Source organism: Asparagus officinalis, chromosome 4 (genome assembly GCF_001876935.1).
Source record: "Asparagus officinalis chromosome 4, Aspof.V1, whole genome shotgun sequence".
Lineage (NCBI taxonomy): Eukaryota > Viridiplantae > Streptophyta > Magnoliopsida > Asparagales > Asparagaceae > Asparagus > Asparagus officinalis.
Window position 1 is genome coordinate 131,300,695 of NC_033797.1, and position 20,401 is coordinate 131,321,095.

General features: G+C 36.2%; 1 protein-coding gene across 5 annotated transcripts in view; it reads right to left on the bottom strand.

The window, feature by feature from the left end:
* LOC109838845 (probable methyltransferase TARBP1) overlaps nt 1-20,401 on the bottom strand; it is a 53,829-nt gene that overhangs the window by 23,893 nt on the left and 9,535 nt on the right. For 4 of the 5 annotated variants that reach the window (XM_020407270.1, XM_020407272.1, XM_020407273.1 and 1 more), the window contains exons 3-9: nt 17,221-17,355; nt 16,778-17,020; nt 16,526-16,653; nt 9,816-9,939; nt 1,782-1,946; nt 727-874; nt 546-646 (exon numbers count right to left, since the gene is read on the bottom strand). In XM_020407270.1, coding sequence (XP_020262859.1) covers nt 546-646; nt 727-874; nt 1,782-1,946; nt 9,816-9,939; nt 16,526-16,653; nt 16,778-17,020; nt 17,221-17,355 — 1,044 coding nt within the window. Of the gene's footprint in view, nt 1-545; nt 647-726; nt 875-1,781; nt 1,947-9,815; nt 9,940-16,525; nt 16,654-16,777; nt 17,023-17,220; nt 17,356-20,401 lie in introns of those variants that run through there. The other variant, XM_020407275.1, reaches the window with a different exon arrangement.

Sequence of the window (20,401 nt, forward strand, 5' to 3'; positions counted from 1 at the left end):
TTGCACATGAATTGCTCACTTTGGTATTAAATTAAATCTAACATTTCGTACCAAAAAATTAAAAATAAATATGAAATCTTTATCTTAAAAATGTCCATGTAGGATTCTCAAGCTAATAATTAGATAGCTATGATTGTTATATACCTTGCGAAATAATACACATAACCCACATGCTATGAATCTATGACGCAAACCCTTTTGGTGTTGGCAATTTACATTTTAACAATCACTTCTGTCTGAAGGCCTCATGTCGTATTAACGATATTAGACTTAATCAAATAATTAGACTACATCAAATAACTATATTGTCACTGAAATTGTTTAAACTATGTTGCTTTGGTAAGTTTAACATAAATTATGGCTAAATAGACTGCTTGGAATTACAGCATTTAAAGTTCTTTGTGTGTGCATTCTAGTTTTTAAGAACCGGAGTCACTTCATCAGAAATGTGGCTTACTTCAGCCAAACATAACAACGCAATGCTCAATATAATTAAAATCAATAGACCATAGTCATGGTACTAGTAATGATGTAGTCCAGCTAACCTCAGTTAACTCAGAATCAGCACTTTGAGCAAGCAATGAAACTTCAACTCTAGCTTCATGATTTTCATATAGTTCAGCTTCAAAATCCTCATCAAAGGCCACTGCACAGTTACTTTTGAAGCATGTAAGTGAAAACTAAAACACATTGTTGAAAAAATGACTACACTAAGGATTAGTATACCAGAGCCATATAAAGATAGCAACTTTAACTCCTTGGTATAGTACTTGAGAGTTCTCGGATGCAACAACCATAATCCTGTAAGGTGTAAAGCTGCCAGGCGAATAGTGCGAGGACTTTTTGAACCTTCATCAAGAAGTTTTTCAATAAACTGCAGTAGAAGAAAAGACTGTTAATAAAAATAATAGATAAATCGCAGATGCAAAAGTGCAGCAATCAGGCAGTCCTCGCACAAATCAAAAAATGCACCAAGCGATCCAGTCTGGTATGTATTCTCCTTTGGTTGTGTTGGTGTTTGGGGGTGTTTGGGGAGAGTGTGGATGAAAAGGGGAGAGCTAGAGTTAATATCCTATTACATTGACAGATAGCCTGCTCCATAAGGTCAGAGGAATAAAGCTTAGAGTTGGAAATAAGAGTTCCTTAATAAACAAGAAACTTTATCAATTAGTCGAGTGTGAGCTTGTATATTTATTTAATCTTCTCTATCTTTTTTCCCTTTTTTGGGTTTTTTTTGGGTTTTGGTTTTTTTCCGGTGGGTGGTGGGGTTGGGGGGGCTACAACATGATGACAAAAGGATAATTTTTGTATATTCAATTGCCTGACAAAAAAAAGTTCTTTACACGTATTATTTAAGCCAATTCCCATTTGTCGTCCAATCATATAGCCCTTGCTGCAACCTGAAAATGTTATGCAACCAAGAAATTGTTGAATACTAAACATAGTTCTTGCCAGTGGTGATACAATTACAAGATAAATGTAAACCTTCAAGCCTAAAAAAGGAATGCTTCTAATACGAAATATTTCATATCTTTACTGAAAATGTTCGACTGTAAAATAAGAAGCCACAACTCATATGTAATCTTTCTTTGATATGGTTGTGAAATACATCTAATAAATCTTACTTGATTTTCAAATTTCAAATTACAAATTATCCTACAGGAAGTGCTTAGGATCTTAGCTGGTGAGATTATTCTTCAAACAGTACACAATAAAAAAAATTACATATGACAGTCCTCTGGTAACATAAATAACAGCGTTCAGAACAAATAAAGACTGACCCACTTTAGAGGGCCCTGCTGACCGCCATCTCCTTCATGCATCCTCAAGTCACTGAATACTGACCGATGCAACACAGCAGAAAGAAGTGCAGCAATCGGGGCAACTCTACGCTTGTTGCAGCTAAGGTGTAGTATCCAAGAGCAGTGCACTAATTGCTGCATCATCTGAAAGGAAAGAAAAGGCATTGACATCATTACAAGGACAAAACCAAATGAGAGCTATAGAAATAACCTGACAAAAAATAACTACCAATATTACTGTTCTTCATCAATCATTTACCCATCATTTTTTGTCTTATTCACAAATAGTTCAACCCTCTCCTATCTCCCCACAACTGCAAACACCACCCATTCTCCGAAATAAAAAGAAAAAGAAAAAGAAAATTCAACAACAAACAAGCAGGTCACACAAGAAAGGACAATATAGGGGAAATGACAAGAAAAAAATCGCAAGTATATTAATGAGAAATGGCTAATACTTCAAACGAAAAACATGCATTTTGATCATATGTCAGAAGAAAGAAATCATAAGCATTTTAATGAGTGGGACGCCAAAAGAAAAATGTGCATTTTGTTCATAGGGGAGACGAGAAAGAAATGGCAAATATTTTAATGAGTAACAGCTCATACATCAAAAGAAAAATATGCATTTTGATCAGCCTCATAAAATATGATCTTGCATCTCATAATGAAATAGAATTACTTAATTCTCACTGAGTGACCCATATTCAATAAAGGGATTATGTCCAACTCCGATGTTGATGGTATGTGTCTGAAAATCTTCTAGTGGATAAGACGTGAGCAGAAATGACAGCAAAGGAGACAGCAAACAAGGAAGCTTCACTCAAATATCCCTTTTTCCACCATTATACAAGAAATAGAAAAGCCCACAAAAATACCCAGGTAGTACAACTCAGATATCCCTTTTTTCCACCACAAGTAGGCCTTCACTGGAATTGGGTTAAAGCAAGGTTTCGGAGACTTTAACGCATGATTATATTGAGAAACAGCCTGAAAATAACCCAAAAGACTAGAGGTTTAAAAATCCATCACCCACTCAGAGCATTCAGACTTTGTTTCAAGCTATCAAATAAATACATACCACGCTGACCAATATTCCTTAACCCGGTTAATCATGTAATAACCATTTCCGAACTAAGCCCAATGTTGGGATTCTTTGCTGTAAATTACTAAATTAGCTATAAATTAGGCTGTAAATTAGATATAAACAGCTGTGTAATTCTTTCCTTATATAGATTAGATTAGGCAAGATTCTCTCCTTTAAAATAGGAAACAAGTCCTATTGTTTAGGACACCAATTGTATATAAATAGACGTTCTGATGAAATACAAAAATAGGTCATTGAAACCTAAATTCCACATGGTATCAGAGCATCCCTAGAAACCTACTGTTCTTCCCACAAGCCGTTCTAGGTCAACTCTACATCTACTGCTTTTTCCGGCAGCATTCTGCACTGCTTATTCCGGCAGTATTCATATTCTACTCTGCTTATTCTGGCAGTATTCATCAGCTGCTCTAGCCTCTATCTCATTCTAGGCAGCAACATCAAATATTAGACATGACAAACACCAACGAAACTTCTATTAAAACTCCAAAATCCTCCACTTCAAACGTCAAAATTGCTATTTCAACAATGGGGGAGACTTGACAAACTACTCGTCCACACCCATCACCATCTACAAATTGAATGGTCGAAACTACATCCAATGGTCTCAATCCTTCATGTTTCATGTCCGCAGCAAGGAGAAAGAAGATTATCTCACTGGAAATATCACTGAACCAGATGAAAAAGATGCTGGTCAATCGGATTTGGAAGAGAGATAACAGCCAGGTCATGTCTTGGCTAGTAAATTCCATGGAGCCTAACATAGGAGAAAATTCTCTTATATGAAACTTCTGCAGAGATTTGGGAGGCTGCAAAAGACACTTATTCTCACAAACACAACACCCCTGAACTGGTGACTATTGAGGGTGTCTTGCACGATCTTCGACAAGGTGATTTATCCGTGACCGAGTATTACAACAAACTCCATCAAAGCTGACAGCAATTGTACGCTTTTGAAAAATATTCCTGGGATACCACTGCTGATCTGAAACAATACAAGAAGATCATAGAGAATAAACGGGTCTACAAATTTTGCTTGGGTCTGAATTCAAGTCTTGATGCTGTAAGAGGAAGGATATTTAGCACAAAACCGCTGCCAAGCTTACGTGAAGCTTTCTCTGAGGTCCGAAGGGATGAGAGTAGACGCCATTTGATGCTAGGGACAGAAAAATCAGCTACTAGTGGTGAGTCATCAGCCTTGGCTGTCCGAAACCAGCAGCAACCACGAAAAGGGGGAAGGTCATGGTGTGAACATTGTCGTTGCCCTGGTCATACAAAAGAAACCTGCTGGAAACTCCACGGAAAACCTGCTGATTGGAAGTCAAAGACAGCAATAGAGAAGGAAATTGGAGGCAACATGGCTGGCAGTTCAGAGCAACTTGGGAATTTTAGCAAAGAAGAACTTGATGGATTGAGAAAGCTGCCGCAATCACAGCAAACTCCACCAGTTGTTAGGTCAGGTTCCATAGCTCAAAAAGGTAATTTTCTTAAGGCCTTGACTGTGAAACAAGAGCACTATAAGCCTTGGATTGTAGACTCTGGGGCCTCCGATTACATGACAGGAGATAAGCAAGTTTTCCACACAAATTCTACTTGTAATGAAGCTCTCACAGTTAGAATTGCTGATGGTTCTTTGGCAAAAGTAAAAGGGACTGGTTCGGTTGTGGTATCCAAGGACATAACACTCAAATTTGTTCTATATGTTCCTAATTTAGACTGCAACCTACTCTCCATAAATAAAATTACTCAAGATCTTAATTGTATAGCTAATTTTTCTCCTCATGTCTGTGAATTTCAGGATTTGATTTCGGGGAGGATGATTGGCAGTGCTAGGAGTCATGCTGGGCATTATCATCTAGAGGTTCAACTGGATTCTATGAGACAATCTCATCTTGGAGTGAGTGAACCTATTTCTTGTCAAACTAGTTCTTGTGTGTCTGTTGGTGAGATTGAGAGGTCGGTCATGGTGTGGCATTACAGGTTAGGTCACCCAAGTTTTATGTACTTATCTAAACTTTTTCCAAGTTTATTCAGAAAAAAAAGTGCTAGTTCTTTTCATTGTGAAATTTGTCAATTTGCCAAACACACTCGCATTTCATACCCAATTCAGCCATACAAAGCATCAAAACCTTTTGCTATGATCCACAGTGATGTTTGGGGCCCTTCTCAAGTTTCAAATGTTACGGGAGCTCGGTGGTTCATCTCTTTCATAGATGATCACACACGACTCACATGGATTTTTTTCATGAAAAATAAATCAGAAGTTTCCCAAATATTTAAAAATTTCAAAACAATGATTAAAAATCGATTCCAAACTTCCATTCAAGTTCTTAGAACTGACAATGGAAGAGAGTTTTTCAATTCTAATCTTGGCTCAAACCTATCAACTGAGGGAATCATACACCAAAGTTCCTGTGTAGATACTCCTCAGCAAAATGGAATTGCTGAGAGAAAGAATAGACACCTTCTGGACATGGCAAGATCTTTGTTGTTTTCATCCCATGTTCTAAAACGTTTTTGGGGTGAGGCTGTACTTACAGTGGCATACCTAATCAATCGACTTTCATCCAAAGTACTAGATTTTTTCATTCCAAATCAAGTTTTTTTTCAACCATTTTCCCCACCACTCTTCCTTTAAAAATATTTGGGTGTACTGTGTTTGTGCATATCCATCAACAACATCAAACCAAGCTTGACTCGCGATCCACCAAATGTATCTTTGTAGGATACTCTCCCAACAAAAAGGGTTACAAATGCTTCTGTCCTAATAACCAAAAGTTTTATCATACCATGGATGTTACATTTTTTTGAAACAAAACCCTATTACCCCAAAACTGATATTCAGGGGAAGAGTTCTAGTCAGAGCCAACTACAAGAATATTAGTTTCTCTTGGATAGCACACTGGAAACACCTGAAATTCCACCTTCACTGGAAACACCTGAAATTCCACCTTCTCCAAGTGTCCAGATTGAACCTGAACCAAAACCAACTGTTTCTAAATTTTCCGATATAATTGTCTATCACAGAAAAAAGGGAAAACCGAAAGGAATCAAAAACTCTAGCAGATTCCCAACTATTGCCAGCATCTGAACTGAACCTGAGGTAAAAAAACCCTACATCTAACTTACAGACTATGGAGGAAAATTCTGCAGGTACTAGTTTGAATGATCATGATAATTCTAATGAGAATCTACCAATTGCACTCAGGAAAGGGGTGAGAGAATGCAGAAGTAAACCATTGTACCCAATTGGCAACTACGTGAATTATGTGGGATTATCTTCATCATACCAAGCATTCACTAGTAAAATCAGTTCTATCTCCATACCTAATTCAATCCAAGATGCCATGCTATCCCAGAATGGAAGAAGGCAGTTAATGAGGAAGTTAATGCTTTGATGAAAAATGGTACTTGGGAAATTACCGATTTGCCTCATGGAAAGAATATGATCAGGTACAAGTGGATCTTCACTATAAAAACAAAGGCAGATGGGAGTATTGAGAGATACAAGGCTAGGTTGGTAGCTGATTTACTCAATCTTATGGCATAGATTATGAGGAGACCTTTGCTCCGGTTGCAAAACTCAACACTATTCGGATACTCCTCTTTCTTGCAGCAAATTTGGATTGGTCCCTCCATCAATTAGATGTCAAGAATGCGTTCTTAAATGGGAATCTAGAAGAGGAGGTCTATATGGACATTCCTCCAGGACTACAAAACTCATCAAACATCAACAAAGTGTGTCGACTAAAAAAGGCACTTTATGGTCTCAAACAATCACCCCGAGCTTGGTTTGAAAGATTTACCATAGTTATGAAGAGTAATGGGTATATACAGGGACAATCTGATCATACAATGTTTGTAAAACATTCTTCGGATGGACTAATTTCTGTGTTGATTGTCTATGTCGATGACATTGTTCTAACAGGGAATTATGTTGAGGAGTTTCCAAAAATCAAAGATTTTTTTACCAGAGAGTTTGAGATCAAGGACCTAGGTAAACTCAAATACTTCTTGGGAATGGAAGTGGCTAGATCTAAGAAGGGAATTGTTGTTTCTCAAAGAAAGTATGTACTGGATCTTCTTAAAGAAACGGGTATGCTTATGTGTAAACCTGCAGAGACACCTATGAACAACACTACCAAACTTGGTTCAAATAAAGATAGTGTTCCTGTAGATAAGAGAAGATATCAAAGACTTGTAGGGAAGTTGATCGATCTCTCTTATACTAGGCCTGACATAGCATTCTCAATAAGTGTTGTTAGTCAGTTCATGAACAACCCTACTGAAGAACACATGACAGCGGTGTACAGAATCTTGAGATACTTGAAAATGACTCCCGGAAAAGGGTTGTTATTCAGGAAGAACTCAAGTAGGGAAGTGGAAATGTATTCTGATGCAAACTGGACAGGCTCAATCACAGATCGTTGACCCTAGGGTTTTGAATCGTCGAACGTTGATTTTCGCTTGCAACGCGTTGACTGGCGTTGACCTAAGGTTACGCGTTGACCGGCGTCCACCCTAGGGTTTCGAATCGTCGAACGTTGACTTTTGTTGCAACGCGTTGCTTGGCGTTGACCTAGGGTTACGCGTTGACCGGCGTTGACCCTAGGGTTTACGGATCGCCATTAACACAGTTTATACTCGTACGTTTGCTGGAGTATACACAGTTTAAGCTCTTAAGGTATTGGAGCACGGTGGTCCCGAATGTTGGGGTTGCAGGACCAACTGTTAAAGTTGATTCATCTGCATGTGTGGATTTTGTCCTGAATTTGTTGGGTGCTTAAGTCACGAGACCAACTAGTGGAGTTGATGCGTCAATGACTCGCAGTTATAGAATTTTTGGCAAATCCTCAGCCATCAACGGATTTGACAAGCCTTTACCGACTACCGTTTGAGTCGGGCTAGCATGCGGATTGTTTAAGTCCGCTCTTATGTGACGTTTGTGCTAAGAGAGTTAACGCTCTTAGTGCTACGATATTGAATACGTAGACTTCGTCTTTCTCACGGGAATAGACTACCCGGCAACGCGTGTTAGGCGTTGACTTTAGGATTTTTGGCTAATCCCCAGCCTTCAACGGATTTGATTAGCCTTTACCGACTACCGTTTGAGTCGGGCTAGCATGCGGCTTGTTTAAGTCCGCTCCTATGTGACGTTCAAGCTAAAAGAGTTAACCGTTTTAGTGCTACGATATTGAATACGTAGACTTCGTCTTTCTCACGGGAATAGACTACCCGGCAACGCGTTCATGAACAACCCTACTGAAGAACACATGACAGCGGTGTACAGAATCTTGAGATACTTGAAAATGACTCCCGGAAAAGGGTTGTTATTCAGGAAGAACTCAAGTAGGGAAGTGGAAATGTATTCTGATGCAAACTGGACAGGCTCAATCACAGATAGACGGTTCACTTCTGGATATTGTATCTATGTTTGGGGAAATTTGACAACATGGAGAAGTAAAAAGCAAGTTGTGGTAGCTCGGAGTAGTGCAGAAGCGGAATTTCGAGCTATGGCTCATGGTATTTGTGAAGGAATTTGGGTGAAAAGAGTATTAGCTGAATTGAAGATACCTTCTAAAGGATCAATCCAGCTACTGTGTGATAGTCAATCTGCTACAGTATTGCTAAAAATCCAGTTCATCATGACCAGACCAAGCATGTGGAAATAGATCGGCATTTAATTAAAGAAAAGTTAGAAGGGAAAGTAATCAAGCCTATTTACATTCCTTCTAATCTACAGACTGCCGATATCTTGACTAAAGCACTTCCAAGGGTGCATTTTGAAGATCTTAGTCGCAAGTCGGGTATGATAAATATTTACAACCCAACTTGAGGGGGAGTGTTGGGATTCTTTGCTGTAAATTAGCTATAAATTAGGCTGTAAATTAGATATAAACAGTTGTGTAATTCTTTCCTTATTTAGATTAGATTAGGCAAGATTCTCTCCTTTAAAATAGGAAACAAGTCCTATTGTTTAGGACTCCAATTGTATATAAATAGACGTTCTAATGAAATACAAAAATAGGTCATTGAAACCTAAATTTCACACCCAAGTAGTTCGTTTCGAAAAGGAAACATTTAAGGTTTGACAAGACAAAGACTGCAGCTATTTAATCTGAATAAGTGACTTCTTGATGCTTCTGAAATATTCAAAGATTAAATCTACTGCTCAAAAAACAAAAACAAAAAAAGAAAAGATAATAAAAGGGTTCACAAAGTTTTTAGCTTTTCTATTCAACTGTCAACATTAACAAAGACAGGACAAGGAAATTTTACTTCAAATTTAAGATTTGATGCTGTTGACATAGACCACGGTCACCGATGGAGAATCAAGTGTTTCAGATACTGCTTAATACCTTCTGTTTCAGCTAGTTTTCATGGCAACGTACAACTTTCATCCGTGAAAGTGAACCTAAATGCGACAAGCGACAGGCATATGAGTGGAAATCTAGGAGATGTTCCCTCTTCCAGTCTCTGGACAGGAAAAGATCTTAACGTAGTCTCTTCTAAACGAGAGAAATACTGGCAGAGCAGAATCAGACCCCACTGCTGAGTGCTGATTGCTGAGTTTAAAGCTCTTCTAAAAGAGAAAAACACTAAGAAGCAGACTTCACTGCTAGCTGAAATGGCACGATTTCCATTCATCCTAAATGCAGGATACTAGAACTATCATTACAGGTTGCAAACATATGGAAACATCAGGCAGTAAAGCTTCTTATTTAAGAGAATCCATAATTTGAAGTTGAATATTTTAGTCAATCTGGTCCTAACCATGTGTACATAGATTACTCTTCTTTATTTGGTAAGCTAACTGTTGCACTTATAGGATTTTAATAAATACGTAATAAAGTAAACATCAATATGCTAATGATGTATACAAATTATATCAATTGAACATGAATTACCTGATAGTCCACCCCCTTTGAAGAGGAGATTGTTGAACTAGTTTGAAGAGAGCAAAGAAGTCCAATAACAAATCTTACACATCTCAATATGGGTAAAACAGAATTTTCACCAGCATTCTCCAGGCTGAAAAACCAAACAATAATCAAAAGAATAAGTAACTGAACTGATATCAAATTTGGTACATTAAAGTTAGAGACATAATGGCAACATGAGCTAAGACATAAGGATGAGACGACCTACTAAAACTACAAGTCTATAACTGTAAAACCCCGTAATTTTGAATGTTGTGAGATATAATAATAAACATGTTATATTGTGATAAATAACGTTTATTGATATTTGAGTATGCTAGGAATTGATTTGAGATCAATTCGATACATATATATGAATATATGAGTGCAAATGCACAAAACATGCACGAGAAAAATCTGAGAAAAATGACCAGTCAAGAGTTTATAGATTTTACACAACGATGCACTTAGAATCTGAGAAAACTCAAAAGACCAAAGTTATAGGTCTTTTTAACAGCTTTCCAACAAATCTTTAATCATCTCATTCTGAGGTCGGATGAGAAAGTTATCGCTAAAATACTGTGTACAGATTTCAGAAACATGTGTATTACTTAGTAGTCGACTACTATGCTTAGTAGTCGATTATCGGGAATTCCTGAACGTGCCAGGTTTCAGTTTTCGGGTTGGATTTGCATTGTATCTGAACCCAGTTGTTACCATAAGTATATATATTCGTTTTAAAGCTCTTTTTACCCTATTTCACGTGAGATTATCACCAGCCACCTTCCTCCTCAAACCCTAACCCTAAACTGGGAATTTTGGGAGTGTTCTTGAGAAGTTTGTCAAGAAGAAGGCACGTGGTTGAGGAGTCCAACAGCATCTTAAGGCAAAATTATCTTTGTCCAAACTCATCCCCATAGTTAAATAACTAGATTAGAAGTTAAATATTAATGTTTATGTGCATGATCTTAATATGAGATATAAAAAGATTAGATTTTTATGTTATTTCATAAACCCATGCTAGATCTATACTTGTTTTTCTTGCTGTTGTATATAGTTTGTGATCATAATCATTGTGATGCTTTTAGTTTCACTTTTAACCCGTTAATCATGTTTAGATCATGCCTAAACCCTAAATATGCAATTAATTGAATGCACATGATGTTTAAAGAAGTTTAACCCTGGACTTGTGACATCTAGGTTTTGTAAAATCAGAATTTAAAACAAGATTGATCTTTGTTCATATGTAGATTTTAAATCATGTTATTATTATCATATTGTTTACATATTGATCAATTGAAGAAAATGATTAATTTTAATGTAAAACCCTAACTAGACAAATTTATACATTGTTATCATGCTCAGAATAGTTATTAATGTATGTTTAACAAGTTTAAATCATGTAAATATGAAGTGATAAGTGTATGTTAAGTTAATTTCATGTTTGTGCATGTCAGTATACATGTTTTCATAGTGTAATCGACTACTAAGCATAGTAATCGACTACTCTGTAAAACCTTCGAAACACAAAAAACTGAGTTATAGCAGAGTAGTCGACTATTGATCCTAATAGTCGACTACTAACAGTAGATTTGTTTTCACAGAGTCTGGATTGACTCAGAGTAGTCGACTACTAATCCTTGTAGTCGACTACAAAGGCTGTTTTTCCTAAGTTTTGTTTTATGTCTACTTAAGATGTGATCGCGGACTTCGAGCCATACTTCTTTACATATATTTTTACGAATAGTGCAGTAGTACACACTTGGGGTTTTCTGAGACGGATTATGAAGGGTTAAGACCCAATTACTTTAAGGAAGAGTTTAGAACATACTATACACACACCTTCTGGATATCGTTGATGAGCTCAGTTCAGTACTACGGGGGTAGTGCGTCGATATTCCATTTGTGCAGGCCATTGAGTCGGGTTTGGATGCTTTATTTAGCAGTCCGTCCGTACGAGGATGCGATGAGGCTTGTGGGCTGTACTTCTAGGATACCTATATGGTAGACCGTTCCGCACTCATGTTACGCACTGAGATCGCGATGAGACTAATGAGCCGTGTACACTGATTAGGATACCTACAGGGTAGTCCGTTACATATGATAATGCTAAATATCAAAATCTTGCACGGAGTTACATTAAGATAGCCAAACGATAGCCTGAGTCATTAGCGGATGCCAGTTACGTTTTTAACTCACTGCTAAAATATATGACCCAGAGTACTTTGCATATGAAAGTACACGAGATTTGTGTCGGTATTCATTCTATCTCCCCAGTGGCAGTGGCAGATATTATGAATACGATATGTTGACGTCTTTATTTTTTTTCCTGCTTTTCTTTATTTCTTAGGTTGGGATCAATGATTAGCGGTTCACGATTCGGGACATATGATATATACATGAGGGTTTCCTTGTTTGGATTATTTCGCTCGACGTACCAGTCTCGCGCTGTGGATTTCAAATTATTGATTTCATTTAGATTGTTTATCCTTAATTCAGTATTAATGTTTAGATGTTTACGATTCGGGACATATGGTATATACATGAGGGTTTCCTTGTTTGGATTATTTCGCTCGACGTACTACGTCTCGTTTTGTAGGTGTTTGAATATTAATTCCGTTAGATATGGGGAAAATGATATAGGTAGACTATGCTTAATAGATAGAGCCTCCACTCCATCTAGCAGCCCTTCCCCTGAGGACGGATGGAGATAATCTTGATGTAGCGCTCTGACGTTCTTGTTGTTTCTTTTTCTTTTAAAAATACTCTTTCAGGTAGCTCGGAGTTCCGAAGAGCCGCAGGATGACGGAGTTCTTGCATAGTCGCCGTCCCGAGAGATTTATTAGAGGCTCCACTGTAGTTTTAAATTTTTTTCAGACTTAGAGTTTATTTTCATTTTGTAAAGGCAATGTGCCTTAGTTCGACTTTCCGTTTTGATTTATGTTGAGACATCGTATGTTATTTCAGACCGCAGATGTATTTCAGTTTGTTTTCAGTTGAGACATGACCTTTATTTATGAGATATCATCTTCTTTATCATGTCTATTATTGTCGTTTTACTTCTTTGCCTGTTTTGTACCTACGTTTTTATTTGATTCCACTAGAGGATATTACTATGATTGGTGAAACTTGTTGTTGCACAGTGTGAGTGCATGACAGGTTTGACATCTCTGGGTTCACCTTGGACTGCAGCCATGTGTGAAAACAGGCGCGTCACAATAACTCATTAAACTAGTTGATTAACATCGGAAATGTTCAATACACAGAACCATTAATTGATAAATAATAGAATTATACATGAAGATAGATTTGTCAAACTATGATTATGGCTACAATCAGAGCCAAAGCAGAGGCCTACTAAAACCAGTAATTTAAATCAGTACAACTAGCAACATCATCATCAAAACAATTGTTTGTATGCCTATTATTGCATTTTAATTCATGGCTTGTTAGCATTATTATTACACAACCTAAATCCAAACCTCCAGGCCTAGGCTTGTTTGAAATAAAAATTTTGGTGGATAATTCGTTTATTTGATGTCTAGACTCTAATACTTGTGCCGCAACCCACACAGTTAGCCTAGATCAACTATAAATAATTATATAGAAGCTAACTAATTTGATGTGTTGTTTCCTCCTCTTAAGCAATTATCCAAGCTTGTGACAGATAATTCCCTCTCCTTGTTGCACCTCTGTTGTGTCTCTTCAAATTTCTTCCAGGGGCTCAATTAACAAAGTTGAGATAGAAAAAAAAGGGAAATTTTTTAAAGAGAGAAAAAGAAAGAATGCAGTTACTTGTCAGAGAAGTGCAGGAAAAAAGGGCCAGAATAATAGGCTGTAGTGAAAATAATAGGTAATAACGAGCAGTGGAACCAAAAGGTAGATTACAGTAGTTCGGAGTGTCTTAATCCAAAATGGATATAATAGCGCATTTGAAGCAATGGCAGATGGAATTCCAATTCATGATAACCACACTGACCCGCAATTGTTTCGCACTACTTAAGCAGTTGAAATATAAAACATTTATCCAAATAGGAGATATCTTTAACAGGAATTCCAAAGTGTCCCATTTGTGACAGTTTGTGTACGTGTATGAGACAGAGTTCACTGCTTCCAAAGGATTTAGCGTTGAATCCTTTCCATTCAAATGCAATGTAAAACCATTCAAATGAAAGATCCACTCTGTTAAAAAATAATTCATACCATTTGAAGTATCTGAAAACCAAAAGCTAGGTATTTTGATATTTCCCAATATATTAACTCGGCACAAAATGGATAATAGATGGTCACTAATTCTTACATTAACAGTTTATGGTATAAACATTTAAAATCCAAAAACTGTATCATCTGAAAACTTTAAAATCCTAGCAAAACATTCTTTTAGTGTTGGAGAATGGAAACTAAAACCTAACTACTGCAGACGTATATTTTTAACTACTACTTCATGCATGAGCATAAGCTGGGCGTACAATAAAGATTTCCCCTACAGAAAATATGTGTGAAATGGCACACAATCCTTAATAGTGCTTAGTTCAGTGTAGACCTTAGTCCTACCTACTTCTGCCTCATGCTTGACAAGATGCCATTTGTTATGCAAGGACTCCTAGGAACATTTCATCATGGTTCTAATCTCTTCCACAATAACTGAGGTAGTGAGGTTTATAACTTCCTACGACTATTCCTCTCCCAAATTGGTACCTACTATAATACTTGGAGTTCATGAAAATATTACACATGAGATATTACTATGCAGAGAAGCTAATTTAAGATATCCAATTTGCTAGCAACACCGATTTATCTAACCTATTTCAGGTACTATGAATAATTTTGAAGAGGAACTTACGAAAATTCTAATGAGAAATCATATGATACTCGCCATTCACCAAATTCAAACTTCATGGCCCTCAATCTCTGTATCAAATCCAAAAGAACTTCAATTTGTTTAAAGATTCTAACTTTTGGAAAGATCTTTCTACCCAATTTGAATACTCACTATCTGCCTTTTGGAAGAAAAGATGTTTCAGGATCTCATCTCTTTACTAAGTAGGCTTGGCTATCGATCAAACAAGGTTGTGGCAGTTTGATCTCTGCAATAAGGAGACTGGGGAGGCAAAGACAACCCTAAAGTATAGAAGGGTAACGAAACTGAATGAATGGTAATGGTATCTGCAATGAAACTTTGAATATAAAATGTAAGTTGAAAATTGGATGATGTTGAAAGCAATAAAATAATAAACATTCAACTGCATATTTATTTGTTCTTTTTAACTATATCTCTTCTAACATCAGCCTAATCATTTGCATTTACCGATAAAGACTTGAAGATTAATATTCGTGTTTAAGAGACTTGAAGATTAATACTCGTGTTTGAATTTGCATTAAACCATCTGCAGTATCTTGCCACTTCATTATCAACCTATGCAGTGCAGCAGCACCCCTTGCTTACCTATAGAGTTCACGATGAACAGCTCTTCTGGTAATCTGGGCAGGAAACTCGCAAACTATGCACTGTCGTTATTATGACCGCAAGAATCTGAGGTGGAAGATTTAAAAAATATTTAATTCAAAATTGTATTTATAAAGGGGTGTGTTCCAATCCTGATAACTACGGTACATCCAGAAACAAAGACATGACAAGCTAGGTAATGTGCCTTTAGTCCCATGTTTACACGGTCATAATTATGTCAAAATCTTCTGCCTAACTGTATATGGCCCAATTAGAAATCAGGTAGGAATCATAACACTGATAGCATACAGATGGACATAACTACAGTTACAAGGTAGCCCAAATCAGCAGTAATGTTTCCTTTTGCCAAACTATTTGCTTTCTCATTTAATTGCTTTTGATCAACATTTCCCCAAGTCCCTAAAAATCATCCACTTCGAGTAGAAAAGTTTATCAAATTAGAACCTATGCGGTTACACGACAGAGTAACTTCTATCAGAAAGCTATACAGATCATGCTCACAGCCATGCTGGGCAATAACACTTCCTTCGACACTGGCTATATGCGTACAATTACTCAAACATTTCCTCTATCTCATGCATGTTTTGGTTAAGAAAACTTGCCGTAAATTTCTTAGAGACATATCCCACACTTCTCATGCAATTTTTGATCCTGTTACATGTTTGGAATGTCTATTACTTTCGTTTATTCACCAAACACTGTAGTGGCTATATCCGATCAATATATTGACATATATTAAACTTTAAATATGTTCAAATTATTTTGCATAAAGTTTAAGAAGTCCTATTCCTTTTACTGTTTTACAAGGTCATAAAAATGGCATGTGAACATGTGTATTTACTATGCATACAAACTCTCATTAGTATCATACTCTAATATTATGCTGTTGTATCCCTGAATCCTGCTCTTCAAAGAATTTTCGTGACTTGTGTCACAGTCTCAGTTTCTTTTTTTCAACCTTTGTCTGTCCATCTCCATGCTACTTAGCCATGCAGTAGTTACTGATCAAATTGTCAAAGGACGGTTGTGCACAATGACTGCACCAATTCCATTCGGTGAAAGATACCTGAAGATATCACATTGACATCTGGAGGAACCAATGACATACAAAATTGTGTGGATATAAAATTTTCAAAACAGGTGAGCAAACCCATAAAAGAAAAAAGCTTGAACTTTTCCGGTGTAAGCAAGTAATTTAGGAAGCAAGTCAACAAGGAAGAGAGAACAATACCTCTCAACAATATCAGAAAAGGTACTTCCAAGAGCTGAAGCTGAAAAGAAGTGATCTACATTTCTTTTATGAAGTCCATTCTGAACAACATTATAAGGAATTGATAGCAGAGAGTCTAGACAATGCCACTGGAACAAAAGGAATAGTTAGTTAGCCATGATATATCGTACATATAGGGACATGATGATGGGCATATGTTAGCAGAATAGTTGATACGGATGGTAGGGTATGTTAATCTTAAATTTTAAGCACCTTCCAGTTCATCAAAACTGCCCGTCGACTACGCGTAAGAACTCCATTAGCAAGTAGATCATTGATGCCATGGAGAAAACCATGAACAAGAGGATCTAATATTGATGGATTCTCTCTATCTGGAAATTTTGACTTGTTATAAGACTTTATGAAATCAAAATCTGATGAGGACAAAGTCATAGTCCATGCTTTAAAGACGTACGCTAATGCTTCATATCCTCCTAAACAAAGTTCTGCACCAGCCTACACCGAACATTAAAAAAAAGAGGTATCTTACGATCAGTCAACTCCAAATTTAAAAAAAAAAAATTCAGTGTAAACAATCTTAGTGCTCGTCAGAAACTTCTCCCAAATGTTAGCGTTGAATGGTAGTCCATCTCTTCTAAACTATTTCAAGAAATTAAATAAAGAGTAACAAAAGTTCCATGTGTAGATATACATGCCTCTGAATTGTAATTCCGGCAGTGGATAACCTTCCAAGAGAATTCCCAATAGAAACTAAATGAAGAGCCAAGATCACCTCTTTTTAGCAGTGAAAACCATGATGAGATACAGGCTAGCGTTTTAACTGACATAATCTGTAGAAACAATTTTTAAAAATAGAGGTTACACATATTTTAAAACAACAGACAAAGAGAATGAAGCCTCCTTAGTATGCTTGATTCAAAAGAAGCAAGGCGAAAAGGGAGGACATCTGACCAAGTAAATGAGTGACCAAATAGCAATAGAAAGAGGGCGCAAAAGTACTACAATACAGCCTGAAATCAACAATACTACTAACCATTTTTAAAGAGATTTAAAACACTCCAGGGTATGAAATAGGTCGGACAATAAGCAAACAAGATATAAGGCTGCATGTTCACACATTCATATGCACAAAAGGAGAAAGCACGCATCGTCATGCACAACAATGCACCCAACCATGCACGTGTACAAAAACAGAAACATCACTCTTTGCCTAAGTTATTACGTTACAATATAGGGTTGGCAAAGCAATTAGACAATATCTTTTCTTTCAGGAGGAAAATATGTACATTTATGTATGCAGGAAGCATCAATGGATGGTTATGATCCTATGTGTGTATATATGAGAGTGCACGTAGGGAGAACTAGAACAGGCAGCTGGAATGATGCAAGTACTTTTTCTCATCTTTAATTTAAGATACTACTTATTGGAGTGGTAAGGGTGTAAGAGGATGAATTGAGAATTGACTGATATTATTTTCCTTTTAGATAAGAGGACATTTTGGTATAGAATTCTTATCCACTTAATTTCTTCGCAACCCTTGCTCTATTTGGACAATTTAACATATGAGCTAGTGGCCTGAAAACACATGTTTGATCAGTACCAATTTACCATGAAGAACCTAGACCTATCAACCTGAAAACAAAATCCTAAAACATCTATAACTAAGAGTATTCATGTAATAGATCACTTCTGGCTCATGCATTAAGGTGAACCTTTTCAACAATAGAGTAAAGAAGACCACAATTTCTCCACCACTAACCACATAAGGTATTTCAAAATCACCTCTAGTTCATGCATTATGATAAACATTTTCAAGAAAAGAGCACAGAAGAACATAGAAGACCACGATATATACTGATGAGCAAAGAAGACCCTACGTATCGGGGTCTAAAGAGTATAATGAAGCATGAAAGTTGCTTTTTAATTCTTAACTTATTAACAGCATAAGTAAAGACCACTAGGGTAGATTTTCATACTAGCTTATTGTTTTGTAGTTACTATACTTGGATTTTTTTCTAAATCATTTTACCATTTTTCTGGTTACATTTCTTCATGTGATATTTCTTCTATGAATCATAAGGCTCATTCCAGTTTCAAATTCTTCAAATGGAAAATTTCTCCTGAACTTCACAGATCTCAAATTTATTTAAAATTAAAATATGGAGAATTTTCCATATTGATTGATGTCCATGGAGAACAGAAAAAAGACCAAAGAGGAAGGGGGAAAACTTATTTTATATCTGTCAGAGTACCATGATTGTCTTCAATCATTGATTTTTTTTAAGTTCACCCTAACGCTATAATTTTCTAATTTTAACTGCCAGGTATTTACGCAGTGTTATCAACATCAGTTTTTTCTTTCTTATTCTCTTCTAACAATGATTGTTAAGTTATACCAAGAGAGAGTTGAAGTACACAACATAGATTGATGGTCTTAGACATATCTATTAAGAAGTGGAGTAGAAAAACTAACGTGACCAAGAGACTAAGAAATAAATAGTGGAATTTAAAAAGAGAGAATTTAATACACTATAAAGATAAGATAATGAAAGAAGATATATGGAACACAGATAATGAGACTAATATTATGTAGCATAGCATGTCTTCCTATATTAGGAAAGTGGCTAAAGATATACTAAAAGAATCTAAATTTTGTAGATTAGACGGTAAGGAGAGTTAGTGGTGGAATGAGAGTATGCAAAATGTTATTAGAGAGAAGAGAACTTTATACAGAGTGGCAAAGGTGTAGAATAGGGAAAACATAGAAAATTATATATCATAAGGCTTATGAGTTATGACAATTTGTATAAGAAGTTAGAATCTAAAGAGCGAGAGAAAGATATATATAAGCTTGCTAAGATTAGAGAAAGGAATAGTAGAGATTTGGGTAATATTAGGTGTATTAAAAGTGAGGATCAAAGAGTTCTAGTGACCGACGGGGAAATAAAAGAGAGGTGGAGTTACTTTTATCAATTGTTTAATGATAACCAAACAAGTGAACAAAATAGAGAGTTTGACCATATAGTGAATGACAGGAACTATAGATATTGTCGAAAAATTAGGATTAGCGAGGTTAAAGATGCTCTAAAGAAAATTAGAAGTGGAACAGTCGTAGGACAAGATAAGTTTGGAAATGTCTTGGAGATATAGGCTTAAGATGGTTAACTAAACCATTTAATAAGATTATCGAGATGAAAAGAATGCCAGATGAATGGAGGATTAGTACTTTGATACTGATATATAAGAATAAAGGGGATATACAAAGTTATTCAAATTATCGAGTTATGAAACTCACGAGTTATATATGAAACTTTAGGAGAGGGTAATTGAGCAAAGACTAAGAAAAGAGAAGCATATCTGAAAATCAATTTGATTTTACGACCGACATGTCAACTATGAAACCTATACATATTTTGAGACGGTTGATGGAGAGAAAGAAAGAAGAGAAAGGATCAACATATGGTTTTTATCGATCTAGAAAAAAACTTATGATAGAGTGCCTAGAGAATATGTGGTGAGTGTTAGAAAAGAAACATGTATCTAGTATATATATTGATGTGATTATAGATATGTATGATAGAGTAACAACTAAAGTAAGAACTAATGAAGAAGAGACTAAACCATTTTCTATTACTAGATATGTATGATAGAGTAACAACTAAAGTAAGAACTAATGAAGAAGAGACTAAACCATTTTCTATTACCATAGGTTTACACCAATGGTCAGTTTTAAGTAAGAACTAATGAAGAAGAGACTAAACCATTTTCTATTACCATAGGTTTACACCAATGGTCAGTTTTAAATCATTATCTTTTTGTATTAGTTATGGATCAACTTACTAAGCATATTCAGGATGAAATCTCATGGTGTATGT